At 45.1% G+C, this 24,374-nt stretch overlaps 1 protein-coding gene across 9 annotated transcripts in view; it reads right to left on the reverse strand.

Moving 5' to 3' along the window:
- Positions 1–24,374, reverse strand: part of Med15 (mediator complex subunit 15) — a 75,476-nt gene that overhangs the window by 11,868 nt on the left and 39,234 nt on the right. For 3 of the 9 annotated variants that reach the window (XM_021184359.2, XM_021184367.2, XM_029470332.2), the window contains 6 exons: positions 22,745–22,774; positions 20,127–20,339; positions 12,989–13,242; positions 11,704–12,033; positions 10,113–10,241; positions 1,939–2,058 (listed from right to left, as the gene is read on the reverse strand). In XM_021184359.2, the coding sequence (XP_021040018.1) occupies positions 1,939–2,058; positions 10,113–10,241; positions 11,704–12,033; positions 12,989–13,242; positions 20,127–20,339; positions 22,745–22,774 (1,076 nt within the window). The remainder of the gene's footprint in view (positions 1–1,938; positions 2,059–10,112; positions 10,242–11,703; positions 12,034–12,988; positions 13,243–20,126; positions 20,340–22,744; positions 22,775–24,374) is intronic. The other 6 variants (XM_029470334.2, XM_085832397.1, XM_021184361.2 and 3 more) reach the window with 6 other exon arrangements.

Here is a 24,374-nt window from a genome sequence, read left to right on the forward strand (position 1 = left end):
TACCCAAAATTTTTAATGTACCTTTTATTTTAGCATTGACCTTTCTCTCCTCTCTCTTTCCTTCAATCTAACTCACTTCCTTGCCGTCTAGGGTTAGGAAGTACTATAGATCCTAAGACCTACTCAGCTAACAATGTAGGAACGACTCCTCAGTAGGCTATGGAGGCAAGATGCAGAACCTAGTCAAAGATGCACAGATAGGTTCTGTCAGTCAGGAGAAAGAACAAGGCTGTCAGACCAGCAACAAAAGCAAGGCTGAGGGGTTTCTAGAAGAATCCTGTCTGACTTTGAATTCTGATCCTCAACATGCTCCCTTATAGCTCCTTTCCATTTGAAAAAGTAGCTAAATGCTGGAATTATGACCTGCCACGGTGAGAACTAACAAGATTCTAAACATGAAGAACCTAGCTCAAGATCTGACATATGTCATACCCTCAAAATGTTGGGGACCTTTAATTTCTACAAAAAACAATCTTCTATGCTGCTAAGTGGCGTATCTCCACAATTCTACCCAAGCTTGTAAATCCAATGCATACTGAGCTAGAAGACTCTCCTTTGAAGAAAGCTACACAAGTGTCCTATGTCTGACTATGCAGAGAGGATAGTTCCTGCTTGTGGGCCCTCAGGCAAAGGCAGAGACTCCATATGCTAGAATCAGAGATACACTTTTCCAGTGTAGGAAAAGGAATTTTAAAGGTCTTTTGGTTGTTGTTGTTGTTTTGTTTTTTTTTTTTTAAACAATAAAGCCTCAAAATAGAGAGCTCTGTGATAACATAATCTTCCAACATCTCTTGGCACATGGAATGCTGTTAAGCAAATGAATGCACAGATGTGGGCCATGGTACCACATTCCCATGAGGCCCTGACGTGTACAGAGCACTGTCTGTTCAGTTTCTCCTCCTAGAAAGCGGATGTGGACAGTACAAGTCAACAGCAGTGTGCACTTCCTGAGAAGCTGGATGCTGCAGAGCACTACAGCATTGGTCAGCAGAGCCCTAGACAGCCACAGGTTATTCTCTTCTGAGATACTATCTCAGGTAGTCCAGGTTGGCTTCAAACTCTTCATGAGTTCTAGAATGACTGTCACATTCAATTTTATACATGTAAATTGGTGATCAAACCCAGGGCCTTGTACATGCTAGGCAACTATACCCAGCCCATGTCTTCTGTTTTATTTTACCATGAAAATAAAAGTATGACAATTTTAAAGTAGAGGAAAAGCCCCTCACGATATATCAGCAAGAGCTGGCCATGGTGGCACACACCTTTAGTCTCAGCACTCAGAAGGTAGATCAAAGTCGGTCTTGTCTCAAGAGTGAGATCTAGGACATCTAGGGCTCCACAGAGAAACCCTGTCTCAAAAAAACCAAAACCAAAAAAGAAAGGAAGGAAGGAAGAAAAAAAGAAAGAGAGAGAGAGAGAGAGAGAGAGAGGGAGGGAGGGAGGAAGGAAGGAAGGAAGGAAGGAAGGAAGGAAGAAGAAAGAAAGAAAGAAAGAAAGAAAGAAAGAAAGAAAGAAAGAAAGAAAGAAAGAAAGCAAAGAAAGAGGAAGGAAGGAAGGAAGGAAGAAAGAAAGAAAGGAGAAAAGAGAGGGAGAGAGAAAGAGAGAGCATGGGAGGGAGGGAGGAAGAGAGGGCATGGGAGGGATGAGAGAGAGGGAGGGAGAGGGGAGAGAGAGAAGGAGGGAGGGAGGGAGGGAGGGAGGGAGGGAGGGAGGGAGGGAGAGAGAGAGAGAGAGAGAGAGAGAGAGAGAGAGAGAGAGAGAGAGAAGAAACGAAACACCAGCAAGGCCTGGCCTCAAATTAAGTTAACATTTCTTTACTGCTGTGAAAGCCACCCTGAAGAAAGTCACTGACAATGAAAAGTATGTTTCATGGGGGTGCTCAGAGGAACCCCAAGCTTTTGGGCCGGGCCCATATGAAGCCCGATCTGTAAATACCTGTGTTGTGGGCTGTCCGCCCAAAGAGATGGAGCTTGACGGGCCAGCAGACATGGTGGAGGTGGGCGGGAACCGGGCTCTTACGTGCATCCCGCCTTGGGCCAAGGCTTCAGCAATCATCTTTGAGGATAGAGGGACAACAGACAAGGTAATTGCAACAAGAACTGCAGTGCATGGCAGGTGAGGGTGTTTGCAGCCTCATGGGAGTAATCCAGAGGTGAGGCCCCATCAAATGACCCAGATGTGTAGAGGGAGGGAGTGCTCCAGGATGTACTCGAGCGTTCTACACCTCCAGATTCAGGAAAGCACCAGAAGTCTAAAGACACCAAGAAAGTAAGCCAGACTTTTCTATTCTACTAGCCAGCATCCTGTGGTGGTTGTCCTGGACATACCTCTGAACTGTAGATAGAACAGACCCTATGGCCTATGTCATGTCAGAGCCAGACTGCTCAGGTGGCAGTTTGAGGAGACCAAGTTCTTGGGACAAACTTGAAAAGAGGACAAGTCAGCCAGGCTTACAAAGAACAAAGTCAAGTGTCACTGAAGCAGCAGCCTGCTAATAAGTACTGAATTCTCTTAAGAGTGCACCTGGAAAGAACCCAGATAGAAGGCACACTGACCTATCTGGCCTTCTGGGGTGCTGCTTCTGCAAGTATGGAGGAATGCGGATGGGTGGCAGCAGAGGCTGGGATTTTCCCAAGGAGCTTCCTTGCTAATGAGGGAGGGCTCCCCACAGGGACAGAAAACACCTGCAGAATCAGGAGCTTCAAGACCAACAGAGACCTTTCCCTTGGTTAACTTTTGTTTCTTGAGTCATATGACAGCCATAGGCAGGTTATCACTGTTATGGCTTTGAAGATGCCTATCCTCTCTATGTTCTGAGGTGGTGGATGGAGTCCAATATGACTCCTGGAAAGCAAGGGCTACATGCCCTCAGAATGTTACAAACAAGAACAAAATGACACCAAAACAAAAACCTAATAGCAGATGTGAGAGGGTCACTTCAGTGCTGAAGTTAAGAGATAAGTAACATGGTAAGATCCCAGTTCAAAAAAAAAACCTTTGAGACCTGGGAGGCTATGAATTAGGCTATCAGTGTGGGACCTTACTGCAGATCCAATCTGTGCAGCAAAGTATGCTAGAGAGAACGTTCTCCAACGGGAGATAGGCCTATAAAGACTATGGCATTATACAGAGGTGCATGCAGCAAGCACCACACAAGACTCCAATGAGAGCATCCTAAGAGCCAAGAAAGAGGCAGCTTTCACCATTTCTGCAACCAGCCAAACAAACCTCTTGGTTCTGGTAGTGGGTGTCAAACCAGGGGTGCTGTCTCAAACAGGTGACTGGCAGACAGACACAAAGAGGGCTGATGTTTGAGGGCCCTTTGTCTACTCTGGGGGAGGGGATAAAAATTTATTCTAGGGTTCTTGATATAACTGGGGGTCACTTAGGGAGGTCCATTCACAGCCAGTGGCTGCCATGCCAACTTGTCTCCAGGAACAAGAAAAGCCTTAAGGAAGGAATCATTATGAAGCCTCTTAACTACTTTTAAAATTTATTTTATTTTTCAACTTTTTAGAGATTCCTCTTATTTTATGTTTATGAGTTTTGCCTACATGTATGTATATGTACTATATACATGCCTGGTAGCTGCAGAGGTCAGAAGAGACACTGCGTCCCATGAAACTGGACTTACAGACAGTTGTGAGTCGTCATGTGGTTGCTGGGAACTGAATCTACATCCTCTGGAGGAGCACTAAGTGCTCTTAGTTTCTAAGCCATCTTTCCAGCTTTATTTATTTTATTTTTAAAGACTTATTTTTTTACTTCCTGTACATGAGTGTCTGTGCACATGAATACGCAGTGTCCCTGGAGGACAGAAGAGAGAGTCACACATGACTATAAGCCACAACACAGGCCTTTAAAAGAAGTCAGCTCTGTTCTGTTCTGTTCTGTTCTTTCTTTAATTTGTTCTTTCTCTGTGTACCAGTCCTGGCTGTCCTGGAACTCACTCTATAGACCAGGATGGCCTTGAACTCACAGAGATCTGATTGATTCTGCCTCTAGAGTACTGGGATTAAAGTCATGCACCACCACTTCTTGGTGCAGCCAGTGCAGTCTCTCCAGGCCCTGGTTAGTTTTCTTTATGACAAAGAAAGCCCCACCTGCCCTACCCCAGGCAGAAACCCCAGAGAAAAACCACTGAAAATCTTTACAGGATCAGATGAGCAGCTACCAAGTGCAACTCTTGCAAAGATGATTCTTCTCTCTCTCTCCATACACTGCCACTTGCAAAGGAATTCTAATACCCAATAGAGCACTTTGCCAGATCCCGACTGTGGCAACAATTTAGGAGGACTCACAGGGATACAGGCCCTCTGAGTCAAGGTCTGGTCAAAGAGCACTTCTAAGTCAGCTATATTGAATGTGCAAACATGCATGACAAATGTCTGACTTGGCTGACAATTCTTTGTCACCTGCAAGTTATTGTTTAGTTTTATATTACTAGAACAGAATGTTAAGAGACCAATGTGTAGGAAAATAAAGACATACTTCTGCTTTTTTTGTTTTTTTGGACCCCAGAAAATTCCATTGAAGGTGATTTTATCTCTCTCAGAAACTTGAGTATAATGAGATAAGAGAGCTATATAAAACAAACATCTTGGGGCTGGCTGACCTTTCCAGAACACTTAGCCCAGGTGAAGAGCCCTGCCATCATTACTGCACAGATCACCACACCTGTCACTCTAGCACTGGTATAGGCTCTACCAGAACACTCCTACTGAGGGTACACTCTAGGAATGAAGCTGAAGAACTACCCACTTAGTGCCCCCACACCAGCAACTCTCACAGAGCTGTCTGGTGGCCTATCCTGTGGTGTGTGGTATTTCATATGCACAAAGATGCAATATGTGGTTTCTGCATACTGACAATACGTGGGTACAAGGTAGGAAATTCTAATCTAGGTCTTTGAGCTCCTGATTAACTAGATAACTTGCTGTTACTGTGCAAGGACCTTCAAAGCCACGTTGTGACTCACTCCTGGGAAACTACAAAAAACTGTCTTGAATGTATCCATACACTTAAAAGATTACTTCAATATCCAAAAACATGGCAATACTTGAGAACAGCAGCAAGTATTATAGTAACTCAAAATAAGGGCGCCCAGGAGTTTCTGCTTGCAGAGGGTACTCTGGAATCACAAGCCTTAGAAGCTTGGCTGTAGGCTGAGGCTCCTTGGTAGAGCAGTTGCTTACCACACTCCAAGTTTAAACATCCTCAACACTGCAAACAATGCTTTCACAGCTCATTCTAACATTTTAGTAGGGGCTAAGGCCTCTACTTTGGGCAGTATGTGTAGAAGAAATAGTGTTGTCAACTCAATGGTCTCTAATCACCAAAAAGACAAGCTTGCAGTATACCTGTGAGGGATTAGCTTAACTAGTTTACCTAAGTTACTTAGTAACAGGACTCCGTGGGCTGAGTCCTCAACTACATAAACAAGAGAAGGGGATCTACACACAGGCATCCGCTGCTCTCTGCTTTTGCTTTGTAACCAGGTTTCACTATGTAGCCTTAGTAGGTCTGCAATTTGCTATGTAGACCAGGCTGGCCTTGAACAGAAATCTTCCTGCCACTGCTTCCAGAAATGCTAGGATTAAAGTGTACACCAGCATGCCTGGCTGCTCCCTGTTTCTTGTCTGTAGATGCAATGTGCCCAGCTGCTTCAAGCTTCTGTAACCTTGACTCCTTGACATTATGGACTGGATCTTGCACTATAAGCCAGAAAAACTCCTTCTCACATTTCTTTTGTCAGAGTATTTTATTAGAGCAACCGGACAATTAGTTATTACAGGATATGAGCCCCTCCCTCTTCTTTATGTTCCAGTTGCCTGGAGTGCAGCTGTGATCTACCACATGCCCCCTGTCATTATGAGCTGGCCCACTATGCGCCCAATAGCAATGGGGCAAGCCGCTGTGTGGGCTGAAACCTCCACACCTGTGAGGCAAAGTAAACCTTTCCTCTATGCATCCATTATCTCAGGACTTTTCTTATTTTAACAGAAAGCCACTAACACACAATTAATGTGGAAAGCATCATAAATAAAACTGTGCAGGGGCTATGGACACAGATGACAGAGTGCTTGCCTAGAATGCAGGAAGCCCTGAGTTTGTTCCATTACTACTGCATACACTGAGTGTGGTGGTGCATGGTGCAATGCAAATATTAAGGAGGTGGAGGAAGAAGGGTGAGAAGTTCAAGATCAGCCTCAGCTATATAGGAAGTTAAAAGCCAGCTAGGTCTACAGGAGACCAAGTCCAAATAAATCAATGTACATAGACAATACAACTTCAGTGAAGTGAGAAAATCTGAAATGATGCCACACTACTTCCTGCTCTGGGTGTTTCTCTTATATCTCTCTATCTTCTGCAGTTATCAAAGCTTTGTTAAGGTTCACAGATCAGACTGCTGCAGCCCTTTTCCTGACCACTAAGGAAACCTGGATTTCAAAGGACTCTTGATTCCAGGGCCCTTCCCTTCAGAACGGCTTGTCACGCCCAAGCTACCCAGCCACACTCCTTTGCCCAACACTGCTAGAACAACACTGTTGAGACCAGCCAACCAGACCCACACAACTTCGACAGACACCGTAGATAAGACAGGAGAAGGTGGGAGAAGGGTAAATGGGGTAGATAGCAGGACACAAGTGTTCTGGTAGGGGATGGGAAAGGTGGGGCTCTTTAGCAAGGAGCAGGTAGATAAGTAAAATAACAATAAGGATGTCTAAAAAGCCACAAAGAATCATATTAACTATTTACCAAAATAAAAAACCTACAGTTAATTCCATGAATACATATATATATATGTATGTGTATATATATATATATATATATATATATATATATATATATATATATTAAATAACACATACAGTTTAATAAACTTTTCTCATCTGAGCTAGTAGTGCTCTCTCAAAGACCCCAAAACCACACAACAAAACCCCAACAGTGGACATAAGAACCCTCTTTTATGTTGTTAGCCAGGGCTGTCCAAGAGACTCCCAAACATACAGCCTATCACTGTTACCCTTGGTTACCTACCTACACTGGGGTGGGAAATAAGCCCCTATGAAGATATCATGCAGTTCAGAAACAGAGCCCACAGATCCCTAAACTGGAACTGGCCTAAATGCCCCCACTGTCTCAGGTCTAGTTTTCATGCGACCAGAAAGCACCATGTAACTCCTTCCAAAGGAGAGACGCAACCAGCAGCCCTACCTAGCTATCTGTGATACCTGTGAACCGTGTCAAGGAACAGCATGGCTGGATAACCCTCAGAGTACAGCACTGATACAAATACCCTGATAGCAACCAACGTTTTGTAATTGGACTTAAGACCCACTTAACTAGAGGGAAACCACGCCTGATACTGGGAACCTAGCCCACCACTCAGTGCAAGTGAAGTGTCGTCCTTGCCCCCTCATCAAAAATTTTTTTCCTCTTTCCAACAGAAGATTGTTACAGAAAACTACAACCAATCAATATGCTGAGTTGTGAAACTCTCACAGTGAAGAAGATGATGGGGAAATAAAGATTGTAAGAGCCGGCTAGAGGGTCGAGGAGTTTGCTGAGATTGTGCCTCCTAGGAACATCAGAAGCTACACCCATAGACTCACCAACATGACTACCCAACTATAACCTGGCCAAGACGACACCAGTGGACATGCCAAAGTGGACAGGGAAAAGCTTATGAAACCTCAACCCTACATATAGGTAACTGAAAAAAGCTGGGAGCAGGAGAGTAAGTCTTCCCCAGGGAAGAGCACACCAGCTGTTCAGTACATACATACATACATACATACAAGTAATACTATACAATAGGAGATAATTAGAAATACATGAATTTATATACACACACACAAACACAGAAACAATTAGTGAAAAAGGTCATGAATTTGAAGGAGAGTGGGAAGAAAGGCAAGGGAGTAATATATTAATCTCAAAAAGAAAGAGAAATAGAGTCAGCTGTGACAGGCCTGACTCCTAAGGCAGCATCGGGTTTGGACTGAGAAGCACACTGCTTTAGAAACACATTAGCCAGGTGTGGCGGTGCACGCCTTTCATCCCAGCACTCAGGAGGCAGAGGCAGGCAGGTCTCTGAATTTGAAGCCAGCCTGGTCTACAGAGTTCCAGGACAGCCAGGACTACACAGAAAAACCCTGTCTCAAAAAAACAGGATAGAAAGGAAGGAAGGAAGGAAGGAAGGAAGGAAGGAAGGGAGGGAGGGAGGGAGGGAGGGAGGGAGGGAGGGAGGGAAGGAGGGAGGGAGGGAGGGAAGGAGGGAGGGAGGGAGGGAGGATATGGAATACATACACACACAAAAGGCCCAAAAAATGGCACTGGAGGCAAGTGGGTGACACTTCTTGAAACACTGATAGCACAGTACTGAAAACCCAACTCCATGAGGAAATAAACCAAAGCACCAAGCACTCCCAGATAAGACAATTTCTCTCTGTTTCACCAATGAGGAAGGACCTGTGCCTGCCTTACTGCAGCTGCCACTGATTTCCATTGGGGTAAAAGGGACACTGACAATCAAGCTGTGTGCTCCAGGTGACTGTGCTGGCCACATTCCCACAGGAGCAGAGAAGGGCCAGGAACTATGGGAAGCCCTGCACTTGCCACAGAGGCTTGCTACAGAGCACTAAGGACACATGGCCACACCCTGGTTCTGGTGACTGACAAGACACTAGTAAAGCAAGGTAGCAACAGGATACACATTTCCTCCAGCAAGAAGCCAGCAAGCAATCTGAACAGGTGCAAACCAGTGGCATCTGTTGTCCTTTCATGGCTCCCTGCTGTACAATGCTGAGATGGATGAAAAGGGACAACCTCCCTTTCTGACTGGGCTGAGCCAGTGATATAGAGGTTTAGCTCTTCAGAGTTCCAGGTCAGTGGAGGGAGGATCATAAAGCAACAAGGAAACGGCCTCCACCATCAGGGCAGGTTCTGTGTCACTACTGTGCTGATTCTAAGCCACAGCTTCTCTACACAGTACAAATGGAAGAAGCCACCAGAAGCCTGAGATGCACAGTGATGATGGGAAATGGACTGGAATCCCATAAAGTATTCAGCCTCCCCAAGACACAGGAAATTCATGACATGTTTTCACACGAGGCTATATCTCCGTGTATAGGTAGCACAGGAACCCTGGACCCAGGTCAGCTAGTACAGTGACAAAAGAGGCCGACTAAACATCTTTCCTCATCCCAGATCTAACACTTGGGGGGATCTCCTCCACGGAATAAAATGATGTCTGACACATCCTAAAGCACCTAGCCCATGCTGCCATGCACCTGGACACTGAACTCACCTAGCTCATGAGCCAGCCAGTGCAGGCTTCTGAGGGTACACAGTGTAGTCATAGCATTTTCTCTGGATAGGATCCATCAAGAGCCCTGCCATAGCTCCTAACTAAGCCCCAAATCAGGACTCTCAGTGTGCCCACATGATGGGAAGAATTATGGCAGTATGAAGACGAAGCATATTTTTGACACAAATCACAGGGACCCTAGATGTTCAATTTCTCAGACACCAAGAAAAGGTAGCCTAGGCCTCCTGCAGGCTGTCATCGCACTGACATCTGCTATGCAGAGAATGGCTATGGACTGTCAGTGATAGGGATGTTGTATGTAAATGCTTTCCTTGCACAGGATGCTCTCTCCCTGCTCCTGCTGTGGCACATGCCAGAGCATCAAAAGATAGCTACTACTGTTCTTTCTAAAGAGCTGCCCTACAGCTCAGCCATCTGTGTTGAGGCTGAAGTAGGATGAAACTTTGGAGCTTTCTTCTCTAAAGCATCTCCTCCAAGTGCTATAATGTAGGAAAGATGAGGATACCCAAGGAAAAACAGAAATAACACACACTAGACAACGAATAGGTTCTAGCAATGACCAAGCAGAAACAACCACCCTGCGGGCCTCAGGGTGTGTGTGTGTGTGTGTGTGTGTGTGTGTGTGTGTGTACACATGTGTCCAAGTGATAGAAGATTCCTATACTTTATCCACTTAACCTCTAATTCAACGAGAACTCTCCTCACAGAGCTTTATGCATGGGCCAACATGCACCTGCTAGAGGCTAAGGAAACCCTGGGCTCCCAAGGCCCTCACCTGAACGCCGGGAGCTACCATCTGGGCAGACTGTGCTGTCTGCACTGCTGCCTGCGGCTGCACCTGGGGCTGTACCTGCTGCACCTGGGGCTGCACTTGCGGCTGCTGGACCACCATCGGAGCACGGACCTTGAAGGAGGAAGGAAAAAGCAACTTGGAACCATCTGCACAGAGAGCAGAGCACTCACTACCAGTGTGGGAGCTTTAAGAACAGAACTTACAGAGCTGTTGAGATAGTGAGTAAAGGTGCCTGCCACCAAGCCTGAGGTCTTGAGCCCTAAGACTCATTTGGCAGGAGAGAACTGACTCTTGAAAAGTTGTCCTCTGAACTCTACACTCGAATTGTGGCACACATGAAACTCTTCTCCCCCAACCCAAAAAAAAAAAATTTTTTTTTTAAACAAGAAGCTTCCTCTTGGGATGGGACTGTTAAGGACACCGTAAGCTGTGCCTGGTCACCAATATCCCACACCAGCCTATCAGCCACGTCCCACCTCCCCAGTCCTGACAAGAAAGAAGACAGCCCTCTCATACACACCAACTGCAATCACCAGCTAAGCAACAACTTCCAAAGCTGAGCACACAGCCTGCCAGCTCAGTCTACAAGTGTCCCCAAGAGCCCAGACTCCGTGAAGGAAAGCAGGCTGACCAGCTAGCAGATGGCTTAGCTAGAAAGATGACCTTAGGCGATGGAAGACAGAGGAAACACACATCACTATGGGAGTACCATGTGGAGACACTACTACAGGGACAGGGCAGACCTTGGCCAGATCCACATTGGGAGCTTCTCCTTACATCTCTCCAAGTTACCAGGCCCAATCCTAGTAGGCAGTTTGCCAAGGAGCACACAAAGTTTCTGGTCCCAGTAGGCTGGTTCTGGGTAACAGTAAATGTTCCTGTAACCCACAACCCTCCCAGCCGACCCCTTTTCACCCTGGCTTTTAGCTCAGGTGAAGTCCCTGTCACCATGTCTCTTAATGTATCACGGTAGAAAAGACCACAAAAACCAAGAGAGCAGAGAAGATGCTCAAATTGTTGCTTTTCATTGTAACGAAGTTTGGTGGCAAAATTTCATTCTCTGTAAATATTTTGACATTGACTTTAATCAAGATGCACAATGAGGCAGAAAATAAAGTTTTATATGACCATCTGTTTCAGAAATGTAGTAATGATGAGGCTAAAAGGGCTGGGACTGGAGATCATAGTAGACCACATGTTTAGTTTTCATGAAGTTCCCCTGGTACCAACAGAAAAAGAAACCCACGGAATAGCTGGCAGTTGCAGCATATCCTCCTACATGGTGAGATTACCTCTTAACCTAATTGTGTGTAGCAGACATGCAGCAGATGCTGCTGAAATCATTCATGTAAGCTTAGAATATGTGACATTCCTACTGTGTGGAGACAGCTCTAGGACACATGCTCCCTCATCTACTTGTGCTACGGAACTACAGAAGACCGGCGCAGGAAAGGATGCCTGAAGCCAGTGCATAAAGGACATGATACCTACATCCAAAGGGTCTAAGAAATTGCCAACCACACACAGCATCTTAAGACATGCATCTGCTACACCATAGGCTTCGGGTACTCACAAATTTCAGCTGCTGTTGGGCAGCATACAGCATCGGTCCAGGAAGGGCTTGTGCTTGTGACACCAAAGGCTGGCTCTGTGACTGTGGTGGGATCTGTGGTGGTTGGTTCTGAGCAATGGGGGACTGCTGAGCCTGAGGTGGTGGCTGGTGATGCTGTGGATGATGCAGCTGTGACAGCTGCTGGGGTAGGGCCTGAGAAGGGGGAGGCTGTGGCTGCTGCATTGGTGGCTGCTGCATTGGTGGCTGGGCCTGCAAAGCCTGCTGCTGTTGCTGCTGTTGCTGTTGCTGCAGCTGCAACTGTGCCATCCTCTGCAGTTGCTGCTGTTGTATCTAAAGACAAAATAATAACAGTGACCATTTCCACCCCTGGATGCTAGCCTTGACCGAACGAGACCTGGGCACGTGAAGTAAGCTCATCCTCCGTGGAGGCTGGCCTGATGGCCTCTCATATTGTGAAAGGAATGTGGCATATTCAGGACTAAGTCCTCTAGACCAACAATAGCTGTTTTCTAGACACCTAAGATAATTCAAGTGAAACAGGCTCAAGGAGGGTCCAGGAAGAATAGACACACACCTACAGCAGGGAGGCCTGAAGTTCAGGCAACTGCAGATGCTTTTACCTCTACAGAAAGGCTCTTTTATCTCCTGGAGTAGTCAGCAGTGGTCAGAAGTATGACCCTCATGGGGATGGGCTATAAGGAACACATGCAAAGCTAAAGATCAACAGCTAGCACAGGAAAAGGAGATTCCAAAGCCAGGGGTGGCCAAAAAAATGGAGGAAGTTTCCTTGGGCTTTTTTCCTTCAATCAACACTTGCTAGAAAAATGGATATGAACATGTCTAGATTCTGCTTACAAAACACAGAAGATCAAACAACTTCTGACAAGCAGCACTTCGAGTGTGGCATACCACTGTCCTACTAATTATTTTAGTTCTGACACCAAATAAGAAACAAAAGAGGAGTTATATGTGTCCTCAAAAGAATGTGCCAGGAGCACAACTCAAGCATTTCAAGTCTTAGAGTGTTTGCCTCCTCCTTTATTCCATTAGCTTATCTGTACTGTTTATAGACCCTGCTACACATAGAGAGGGTCTGCACCACAGAATCAAGAGCCCACCTGAGAGCCCTTCCTGCTAAGCTAGGGTCTACTTTTTCCACCTGTGGGGTAGCCCAAGGAGGAGGGCTAGCTTAGCCTTGCACCTAATAATATCTTGGGTGACACTTGTTCCCAGGCTCAAGGACTACAGGACTAAGGCCCAGTATAGTGACAAGAGAACTTGGTACCTGTTGTTGCTGGCTTTGATGATGCAACTTAATCAGGTGCTGCTGCTGCTGCTGCTGCTGGAGCTGCTGCTGCTGCACTACTGCTTGGAACTGTTGCTGCATGGCATTCTGTTGTGCCTGGAACTGCTGTTGCTGCTGTTGCTGCTGCTGCTGTTGCTGTTGTTGCTGCAGTGCTGCCTGCTGTTGCTGGAATTGCTGTTGTTGTTGCTGCTGCTGCTGTTGCTGCAATGCCACTTGCTGGAGCTGCAGCTGAGCTGGAATGGGCATCCAGACTTAGGCTGTGCCACCCTGCAGGTGTCCCAGAGCGACATGACCAGCTAGGCAGCAACAGCCATTGCCTACTGACAAAGCTATCTGTGACAGCTAAACACAGTACTGGAGGGAGACAGGTCAAGTAGGAAGTGTCATTTGTGCTGATTATGGAATTTACCATCATGGATTACTCTCTAACAATCAAGTAGAAAAGGGCCAAGTGAGTCTTTTGGATAGACCAAAAGTATCCAGCCTCTGGAAAGCAGTAATATACTGTTATCTAAGGGTATGGCTATCTGAACACTGCACACAATAGCATCAGAGAGCAGGTGTGCACTCCTTTTGCTTGGATAGCATCTATGGAGTACACCCAGATTGTGGAAGGGTACTAGCTTCATTGACATTTTTATTGCTAAATAACATTCTATTGTACCCCAATATTTGGTCTATTCATCCATTCACCAGTTGATAAACATTTGGGCTACTTCCATGCTTGAGGTACTGTGATAACAATGTTCTAGAATGGATAAGGATGACAGCTGTAAACTTAAGAACATACAAAAAGCCACTAATAGTGAGGTGAGTTTTGAATGAGCAAACTCCGTTAATAAGAACTGTATTTCAATAAAGCTAATAGAAAAAATAGCAGAAATCTTTTGTACACTTAGCCCGGTGGTTAAAATTATAAGATCACAACCAGATCTGGATGGGTTCAGTCACCATCATTGTAAGACACTCAATAGTTCCAACACCCTCAGCACCTCACCTGAAGTCTCAGGATTATCAACTCCAGAAGTTTTATTCTGACTTCCTCACATACCTGTGGCATGTATACTCTCCTCCCAAACAAACAACAAACAAACAAATAAATATGATTTTTACAAATGTGCTATAAAATCAAGAGCCCACCTGAACGCCCTTCCTGCTAAGCTAGGATCTACCTTTTTTTCCACCTGCAGGGCAGCCCAAGGAGCGCTAGCTTATTAGCCTAGTACCTAATACCTTGGCTGACAGATTTAAAAAAATTATACACACACACACTGAAACCTTGTCTCAAAAAACCAAATTACACACACACACACACGTATGTAAATATGTATGTGTGTGTGTGTGTGTGTGTAATGTTTTTTGAGACAGGGTTTCAGTGTATAGCCCTGGCTACCTGGAACTTGGGCTGTAGACCAGGCTGGCCTCACACTCATGGAGATCCACCTGGCTATGCCTCTCAAGAACTGAGAATAAAGTTGTGCAACCACAACTGCACGACTAGCAAACCGTAATTTTTTAAAGAGGCTAGCATGAACTCTTGGTGATTGGCATTTACCCACCCATATGACTTTCTGGTAACCCAGGTGCAGTGGTGACATCAGTAGGTCCTTCCCTTTATTTGCCAAATGGTTTATCACAGTATGGATACTTCCTAACATGACTATTTACATGGTGCAAGATCTGAGGAAACAGCAGATTCAGGCTATTATAAATAAAACTATGAAGGTTTGCACATGGAGTTTTCATATAAAAGTTCATTCTTCTGTGATAAATGCCCCCCAAAAGTGTAGCAGTTGAGCTATAGGCTTCGTTTTATATATGTGTAAGTCTGTATGCATATATGCCACATATGCATAGGTGCCCACTGATGCCAGAAAAGACCACTAGATTCCCTGAATTTAGAGTTGTAAGTGATTATGAGCCACCCAATGTGGTTGCCTAGTAACTAAATTCAGGTCCTCTGGAAGAATAGGAAGCACCCTTAACTGCTGAGCCAGATTTCTAGTCCCTGTATGCCTAACTTTTAATGGTTTATTAATTATTATTTTATGTGTATGGATGTTTTTCTTGCATCCATTTTTTAAACATCATGTGTGCAGTGACCACAGGCAGAAGAGGTCCCCTGGGCCTAGAGTAACAAACAGTTATGAACCACCATATGGGTGCTGGCAACTATACCTCTGCAAGAGCAACAAGGGCTCTTAACTACTGAGCCATTCCTCCAGCTCCCGCATGCTTCATTTTCAAAGAACTATTTTACTTACATTCTTATGTGAAATATATAAATGACTGTCTTTCCATCACTAACACTGCTGTCACAATTTCTTTTAGCCACTGTTGGTAGGTTTGGAAACTCTTAAATTTACCTTTTCTAACTCTGATACTCAGAAAAAATTTGGACCACAATACTCTGAAATTACTGAGGCTTATTTCATAATTATATTTATAAACATTTATTCCATCCTGTACTTTAATTAAGTTATTCATTACATCATTAAAATCTTTTCTAATATATGGCTCAGTAAGAACATGTATTGCTTGTATCAGTAACTGCAGTTGAGGGAGACCAATGCCATCTTCTGTCTCCCACAGGCAGTAGGTGGTACATATATGGTACACAAACATACATGCAGGCAAAACACTCAAACACATAAGAAAACTAAAACATATTTTCTTTTTTTTTGTTTTTTTTTGTTTTTTTTTGTTTTTTTGTTTTTCGAGACAGGGTTTCTCTGTGTAGTCGTGGCTGTCCTGGAACTCACTCTGTAGCCCAGGCTGGCCTCGAACTCAGAAATCCACCTGCCTCTGCCTCCCGAGTGCTGGGATTAAAGGCGTGCGCCACCACGCCCGGCTTAAAACATATTTTCTAATGAACCAATTTTTGTCTACTTAATTAGCCATTACCTATGGGACCTAGGTAATTGTCTAATACATCTTTACCATCTATTTTCATACTTTTCTGGGTCTTACACTACAGGCATGTCTCTTAAATGTAATAGAACTTACTACTCAGCCTGACCTGAATTTAATCTCCAGAACCCACATTTTGGGTTGTCTTCTATAAGTTGTCGTCTGACCTTTTCTTGTGTGCCACTGTATGCATGTGGACCATCAAGTAAATGTAAAAAGTTTAAAAAGTATAGTAACAAACTTTGCATTTGTAATTATATGTAATAAGTTGAAAAATATTCATAAAGCAAATCTATTTTCATCTTTTATAGAAAAACTTGGGGATGGAGAGATGGCTTAGCAGTTAAGAGAGCTCAGCTTTGGGCTGGCGAGATGGCTCAGAGGGTAAGAGCACTGACTGCTCTTCTGAAGGTCCTGAGTTCAAATCCCAGCAACCCACATGGTGGCTCACAACCATCTGTAATGGGATCTGATGCCCTCTTTCTGGTGTGTCTGAGGACAGCTACAGTGTACTCACATATAACAATAAATAGATCTTTAAAACAAACAAACAAACAAACAAGGGAGCTCAGCTTCTCTTGCAGAGGACTCAGGTTCAGTTCCCAGCACCTGCTGTGGCCAGCGCACAACAGTCTGTACCTGTACATTTCCAGGGAATCCAATGCCCTTTTCTGGTCTCTATGAACATACACCTGTACATACGCATGCATACACACACACACACACACACACACACACACAAGACTAAGTTTATTTCATTATGATTACTTATATTTTCAACTTCGCTTTACCTTTTTCTCCTCTGCCCTCCTCTATAAGTTGAAAATGCAGGACATGCACAGTAGATGGGCAAGCTTACCACTGAGCTACATCCCAAGCCTTTCTCTGTCGTTTTGCTAAGCTTCCTGCTTTTCTGTTTTGTATTAAAGATTTATTTAAATTATGTGTGCATGGGATGGGTGTTATACGTGAATGCAGGTGTTTGCACAATCAGAGGAATTGGACCCCTGGAACTGGAGTCACAGGTAGTTATGAACCAGTCCACAGAACCTGTGTCTCTGCAAGAGCAGTACATGTTGTTGACTGCGGAGCCATCCGTCCAGCCGCTGCATTTCTGAATTTCAAGGGTCTATCTTGATAACTGTACTGAACTTTATACGTTGGTTATTTGTTGCTTTGTTATAAGTTGTTTGCTTTTTTCCTACTGCTTTGAAATTTATAAATTATTTCTATTGTTTATGAGTAATTTTCAACTTATTACATATAATTGTTAATATACTTTAAAAATTTTTACCCAAGATACAAGATACAATTTGCTAAACGCATGAAACTCAAGAAGAATGAAGACCAAAGTGTGGACACTATGCCCCTTCTTAGAATTGGGAACAAAACATCCATGGAAGGAGTTACACAGACAAAGTTTGGAGCTGTGATGAAAGGATGGACCATCTAGAGACTGCCATATCCAGGGATACATCCCATAATCAGCTTCCAAACGCTGACACCATTGCATACACTAGCAAGATTTTGCTGAAAGGACCCAGATATAGCTGTCTCTTGTGAGACTATGCCGGGGCCTAGCAAACACAGAAGTGGATGCTCACAGTCAGCTATTGGATGTATCACAGGGCTCCCAATTGAGGAGCTGGAGAAAGTACCCAAGGAGCTAAAGGGATCTGCAACCCTATAGGGGGAACAACATGATGAACTAACCAGTACCCCGGAGCTCTTGTCTCTAGCTTCATATGTATCGAAAGATGGCCTAGTCGGCCATCACTGGAAAGAGAGGCCCATTGGACTTGCAAACTTTATATGCCCCAATACAGGGGAATGCCAGGGCCAAAAGAATGGGAATGGGTGGGTAGGGAAGGAGGGGGAGTATGGGGGACTTTTGGGATAGCATTGGAAATGTAATTGAGGAAAATATGTAATAAAAAAATATTACCAGCACTCGGGAGGCAGACCAGCACTCGGGAGGCAGAGGCAGGCAGATTTCTGAGTTCGAGGCCAGCCTGGTCTACAAAGTGAGTTCCAGGACAGCCAGGGCTATACAGAGAAACCCTGTCTCGAAAAACCAAAAAAAAAAAAAAAAAAAAAATTAAAAATTAAAAAATTTTTTTATATTTAATGGTGGACACATGCATTCAGTGGCACACACGTAAAGGTGGGGGGACAATTTATAGAAGACAGTTCTCTCCAAAATCTGGTCTTTGGGGATTAAACTCAGATCACTGGGCTTAGCAGTAAGTTCTTCTTACCAATACTTTAATTTATTTTCCAAATTTACCTCCCCTGCTCACAGTACTGGGGACTGAACCCAGGGCCCTGAAGGCTTTAGGGGTTTTCTAACACTGAGCTGAGCAGCAGCCTCTATTTTTGGCACAATCTCTGACCCAGGCTCTGATCTTTTAGTAACACTGCTTGAAGACCTGATCTTGGCTAAATACATAGAAGTGCTTGCAGAAGGCATAAGAAAGACAGAGCAGGAGGCCACTGGCACCTACTTCAGGTGAATCTAGGAGGCAAGGGCCAAAGGCAGAAAGGGAAAGTAGCTGTCAAGAGAGTACTACAGGATGTAGAACTGGAGTAGAGCCACCCAATAGACCAGCCCTGGATGCTAACAGGATGTGGGCCAAGGTCAGATGGAGAGAGGATACTGTCAGGACACCATAGCCTCTCCGCCGAATCTCTGGAAAATCATTTATTTAAGACAAATTCGTAGGAGTGGATTACAAGACAGATCACATGAGCACTCCAAGCCCAACATTCTAAAGCAATCTCTTACTGTAAAACAGCCAGCACTCAGGAGGCAGAGGCAGCAGCACTGAGCAAGTTTAAGGCCAACCTGATTTTACATGGCAAGGTCCATACAGTGAGACTTTGCCACAAACAAACAACCTATACATGGGTATAGGTTATATAACATAGGTTATACCCATGTAGCTGACTATAACTTAAGTCCCAGCCAGGACAACAGTATGTAGAAATCAGGGCAGGTAATACAGAGAGGTATAGTGTAATGAGAATTTTGGTTTCTTTAAAAAAAAAAACACAGAAATATTATGGGAATATGCTTTCATTTTGATCTCAGGTGTGGCATATGGGGCCACTTTAGATCTTATGGGAATATGTTTTCATTTTGATCTCAGGTGTGGGATGGGGGGCCACTTCAGGCTATCCACAGCAGCTGACTACGGGTTGCCTTGTGCTCTAGCAGAGGTATGATTTTGCCAGCTGCAGATAGTTTTTTCAAGCATATGGTGTTTGGAATCCAGGGAACTTTTCAGAGGATAAATACATGCTAGAGCTCCACAGGTGGCTGACTGCTGGTTGGATGCTGTTTGTCAAGTCATATGTACAACGAGAAGGAATTAGATATCCTGATGATGAAAATCAAACTTACCCCAAGGAACTCAATGCCTCCAATCAGCAGGAAGTAGTCTAAGTTGGTCCCTTTCCTATTCCTGACTTTATTCTGGGATTTCTTTCGCCTCTCTCTCACCTCTATCCTTCTTTCTTTCTTACTTAGTGTTAGGGGCCTGAAAAGGGGGTGGGAAAGGGTAGAAGAAGAAAGAATCAACAAAGTAGCCAAAAGTTGGGCTACAGGTGAGGAGGGCAAAGCACTTCCTTCAAGACAGAGGAGCCCAATAGAGGAATGACTGACTGACTGACTGCAGTGCACAACCAAGACTGACCACAGGATAAAAGTAGTCGCATGTACCATAACCTCAAGCGCACCGCCGGGGCACAGAGTGCAAATACTTCACTTATTTGTGTCCACTAACCTTAACAACAGTTCCTATTTTACTGATAAAACACACCTTGCTGGTGGTGACGGCACAAGCCTTTGATCCAGCACTCCGTTGGCAAAGGCAGGCAGACCTCTGAGTCCAAGACCAGCCTGGTCTATGGTTTCAGGACAGCCAGAGCTACAGAGAAATCCTGTCTCTAAAAACCAAAACCAAAACAACCCTAAGCAAAGAAAAAACCCCACAAGTTTACAAATAACCAAGTTTCTCCTCAGCATCACTGCCTTAGCTAGCAGGCAGGTAAGCACTACTCCTCTGAGCTTAGAGAAGGCTTAGAGCATCCCCTGCATACCTGCTGTCCACAACAGAGCTATCTGGGCTCCTTGACACTTTTCCCATTAACACGGAGAGCACAAGAATAGCATGCAGTGTCACCTGCCAAGGAGTGTAGTACTCACTCTGTGGAGTTGCTGTAGACACCACAGCCATGCCATGAGGGGCCATTCCAGAGGTTCCAGGGGGTGGCTGCCCGGAGAGGGGCAGTGGTTGTCCCATAGCGCCAAGGCCACCCATCCCACCCAGGGACTGTCCTGGGCCCCGAGGAGGCATGCCAATCCCAGCTGCTCCTGGGGTGGGTCCACCAGTAAGGCTCTGCAGTGCATTCATGGGGTCTGTAGGAACACAAGGGCACAATGTCTTGAGGAAAGGAACCCAAACTGAGTAATCTCACAGGAAAATGGCTCCCAGGACATAGAGGACCCCCTCCCCTTTATGTGCTTGACCCATTCAAATTCCCAAACTAGTAGGAGCCAGAGGCCTGAAATTCCCCAAGTCTGGGCCCAAGACTTGGAACTGCTGGAACACGAGGCTCAGAACCAGAGAGCATACTCCATGTTTCAGTCCAGCCTGTGTCAGTGCTCTAATGTGGATTACAATGGAACCCTGTGACGTGCACAGCTGCACTGAAGATGGGCTGAGCCCTCAAGCTCAACCAGCAACCAGACTCTGTCCAGATCTCCTACAGAGTAAGCCCACAACAGACTTCCAGAGACACCAAAGTATGAGGCCCTTATTTCCAGCAGTCAGGAACAAGTGGCTAGATTAGAGAAGCAGAGGGCAAAGGCAGACACTCCCTAGGAAGAGCACAAGTAGGCTCCATGCAGCATTTTTGCACCTGGGTTTCTCTAGAACAGCACTGAAGTAGAAATTTCTGTTTTCCTTAGAGACTCAGTGGTTTCGTGTGATGCTTCTCTAGAAACTGTCTTGTAAGAGGCTGCTTTGCTGAGGCAGACACTTGAGAGGATGCATGATGTGCATGAGTCTAACCCAATAGACAGTGGATGGCACTCGCTCTTGCATTGGTTCACCTTTCAACACTTTGCTGGTCTTCACTGATTGATGCTTGTTGTGACTTCAAATAGAGCTTCTTGCGGCATTCCAGCTGCTTCTTGCCACTTCAATGGACTCCTGCCAATTTGGCTGAGTCTTGTGTTTTCTTCTGGATTGAGTCATTGCTACTGGTTTGTGTTAGATGCTTGCCGACTGTACTGTACTGCACTGCACTGCCACTACTGATTCGTGTTTGATGTTTTGGACTAGACTGCCGATACAAAGACTGGTTTGCCCCAGAGAACAACTTCTAAACAGGGCCACATCCCCCTTGTCCTATAAACCATCTTCCTCTTCTACTTTGGTTGGTGGGCTAGAAAGAAGGCTGAAGTGTTTAAGAACCCTTATTAAAATAGGATTTGAAAATCTAAGCCTACACACCACTCCAACACAGATCTGAGGCCAGAAGCAGAATATCAGAGCAGGTAAAGGAGTATGAGAAGGCTCCACAGAGTGCTAAGGGGCAAAGCCATGCCCACTAAGCCTCAGGACAGCAGTTGTAGTTCAGTGAGCAATGCCACAACCAAGGACAAGGAGTCAGATGTCATCATTACAGTAGTCTAAACTCACAGCAATTACCGATAGACAGGTATCACCTGCTTGGTCATCTGGCCATAGAACTGGTCCAGCCCAATGAGCCTATGCTTCAACACTACAGAAGCCAGGCATTCTCCAGGCTACACACTTAACCAGTTCTGGGCCAGGGAGCTATTTAGGCTTAGGCTACTTACAGCTCTAGGCCTAGGGTAGGCTGCACAGCTACACAGTCTATGCTACTTTTTTTTTTTTTTTTTTTTTTTTTGATGGTGGTGGTTCTGCAGACAGAGCTCAGTACCCTGCACATGATAGGCAAGCACTCTCTCCCAGGACCTCACAACCTTTCTGACAGGCTGAAGATCAGCTGGCCAGAGTAGATTGGCAAATCTATGAAGGCAGCTCAGAAAGCAAAGGCCAGGGTTCAATTGAATGGACACAATTTCCCTTATATGATAAACCTTGAAATTAAAATTAAAATAAGATTTCTGAACTCATAAGCAATTTTGTAACTTAAGAAAGTGAAAATGATGGGTAATGGTTGTGCATGCCTTTAATCCCAGCACTCAGGAGGCAGAGGCAGGTGGATCCTGTGTTCAAAGCCAATCTGGACTACAGGGAGAGTGCCAGGACAGCCAGGGCTACACAGAAAAACCAAAGCAACAACAAAAAGAAAGTGAATACAGTTGGCTATAGTGGTGCACATCTTTTGTCTCAGCACCTGGTAGGCATAAGAGATAGATTTCTATTGATTTGATGCCAGCCTGATTAATGAAGTGTTCCAGGGCAGCCAAGGATACGTACAGAGAACATGTTTCAAAACACACACCCTCCTCCCCAAAATGAGTGAAATAGAGAAAGTAAATTCCCACAGCTCTTATGTGTGACAGAATACTATGGGTTATTATACTATGCCACAGTGGTTCTCCTAGGTAACGCAGCAAAGTCTTCTAAATAAAACAGGATGGAGAAGCACTGGCTTGCCTTCAGACTGTGGAGCAGACACTGCGAAACAGTAATCAGTACCACCTCACCTGAGATCTTTGCATGCTCCTGTCCAATATGAAGCTGACCCATGCACACAGGCACTATCTCATTTCTGCCACACCATACTGGAGATTGGAAATAACTGTACCTCAGAAGGAAGACTTACCACTGACAGAAGCTTGGGATTTCTTGTTATCTACAGAGAAACACAAACATAAAACCCCAGTAAACAGTTTTGCATGAACACGCATTTTCCCTGGGTAGGTCAGTTCTGCAGGTAGCTGACCAGAGGTCATTTGCTAAAACTAAGCTGACCTTACATAGAAACAAGGTCAACAGAATCTAGAGCCTCAATCCCAAGGAGCCACTGGTACCCTAATAACTAGAGAGGAGAGACCTATTCCCAGCACTGTTGCATACAAAGGGAGTCTGGAAGCAGCATGGGCAAAGAAACTTGGGGTCCATCTCAGTGAGCTGTGCCCAAGGCTAGTACATCCTGAGCTTGAAGACTCTGAGCTGTTCCTTTCTTGCAGGACTCAGATCCTGAATCACAAACAGGAGTGACAGGAACCCAGGCTGGGGCTATAAGCACAGCTCTGAGAGAGAACTCAAGCATCCCCACTTTCAGGTCATTCTATTGTGGCATTACCTCATTTTCTAAGTGAGGCAACCTACAAGTTGCTATCTAAAGTTGCTCAAGGCTGCAAACCTTGTCTCCCAGAAGGAGTACCCAAACAAATGGTGGTCAGGAGCCTCCTAATTAGTCCTTGCACATGAGCTTGCGGGCTGTGTGTATCTCAGGCCACCATCCTAAAGAGCTGGGCGTGGAAATCCATGCCAGGAGATCCAGCTGACTGCTGTATAGACTCTCTTAAGCCTTTCTCTTCCCCTATATGTCCTAAGTTCTTATGGAGTCTACCTTGCTGGCCACTGTGGTAAAAAATTAACTGTGGAAAAAAAATTAATTGGGCTGGAGAGACAGTTCAGCGGTTGTGTTGGCTAGTATTGTGTCAAGTTGATTCACAAGGTAGCCATTTTGTTTTGTTTTGGAAGAAGGGACCTCAATTGAGAAAGTGCCCCCAATTAGACTGGCCTGTGGGCAAACCATTGATACCATTTTCTTGATTGAGATTTATGATTAATGTGGAAGGGCCCCACCTCACTGTGCAAAGTGCCACCCCTGAGCTGGTGGTCCCGGATGCTTTAAGACAGCAGAGAGCAGGCTGAGCCAGTCTTGAGAGCCAGCCAGTAGGCAGGACTCATCTATGGCTTCTGCTTTAGTTCCTGCCCTGATGTTTTCAATAATGATGTTACCTGGAACTGAAAGACAGAATAATGCTCTCCTCCTCAAGTTACTTTTGGTTATGTGTTTATCAGAACAGTAGACACTATGACACTGTTTAAGAACATGAATTGCTCTTTTTCTTTATTTTGAGACAGGATTTCATTGTGTATTTCTGGCTGGCCTCAAACTTACAGAAATTCTTCTGCCTCTGCCTCTGCCTCCTGGAGTGCTGGGACTTAAGGTCTGAGCCATCACACCTGGCGAAGAATGCACTCTACTAGCAGCAGACCAGAGTTTGGTTCCCAACACCCATACCTGGCATCTCACAATTGCCTGTAGCTCCAGATCCAGGGCACCTGCTGCCTCTGGGTTCCATGGGCACCTGTACTCACATGCACATACCCCCCCACACACACAGACAAACACATAATTTAATAAATAATAAAACAATATTTTTCTAAAAGGTCGTGTGGAGCCAAGGTCACTGAGCCTTGGAATTCACAATGTCCTC

This window comes from Mus caroli, unplaced genomic scaffold (assembly GCF_978045245.1).
Source record: "Mus caroli unplaced genomic scaffold, Mus_caroli_1 scaffold_17, whole genome shotgun sequence".
Taxonomy (NCBI): Eukaryota; Metazoa; Chordata; class Mammalia; order Rodentia; family Muridae; genus Mus; species Mus caroli.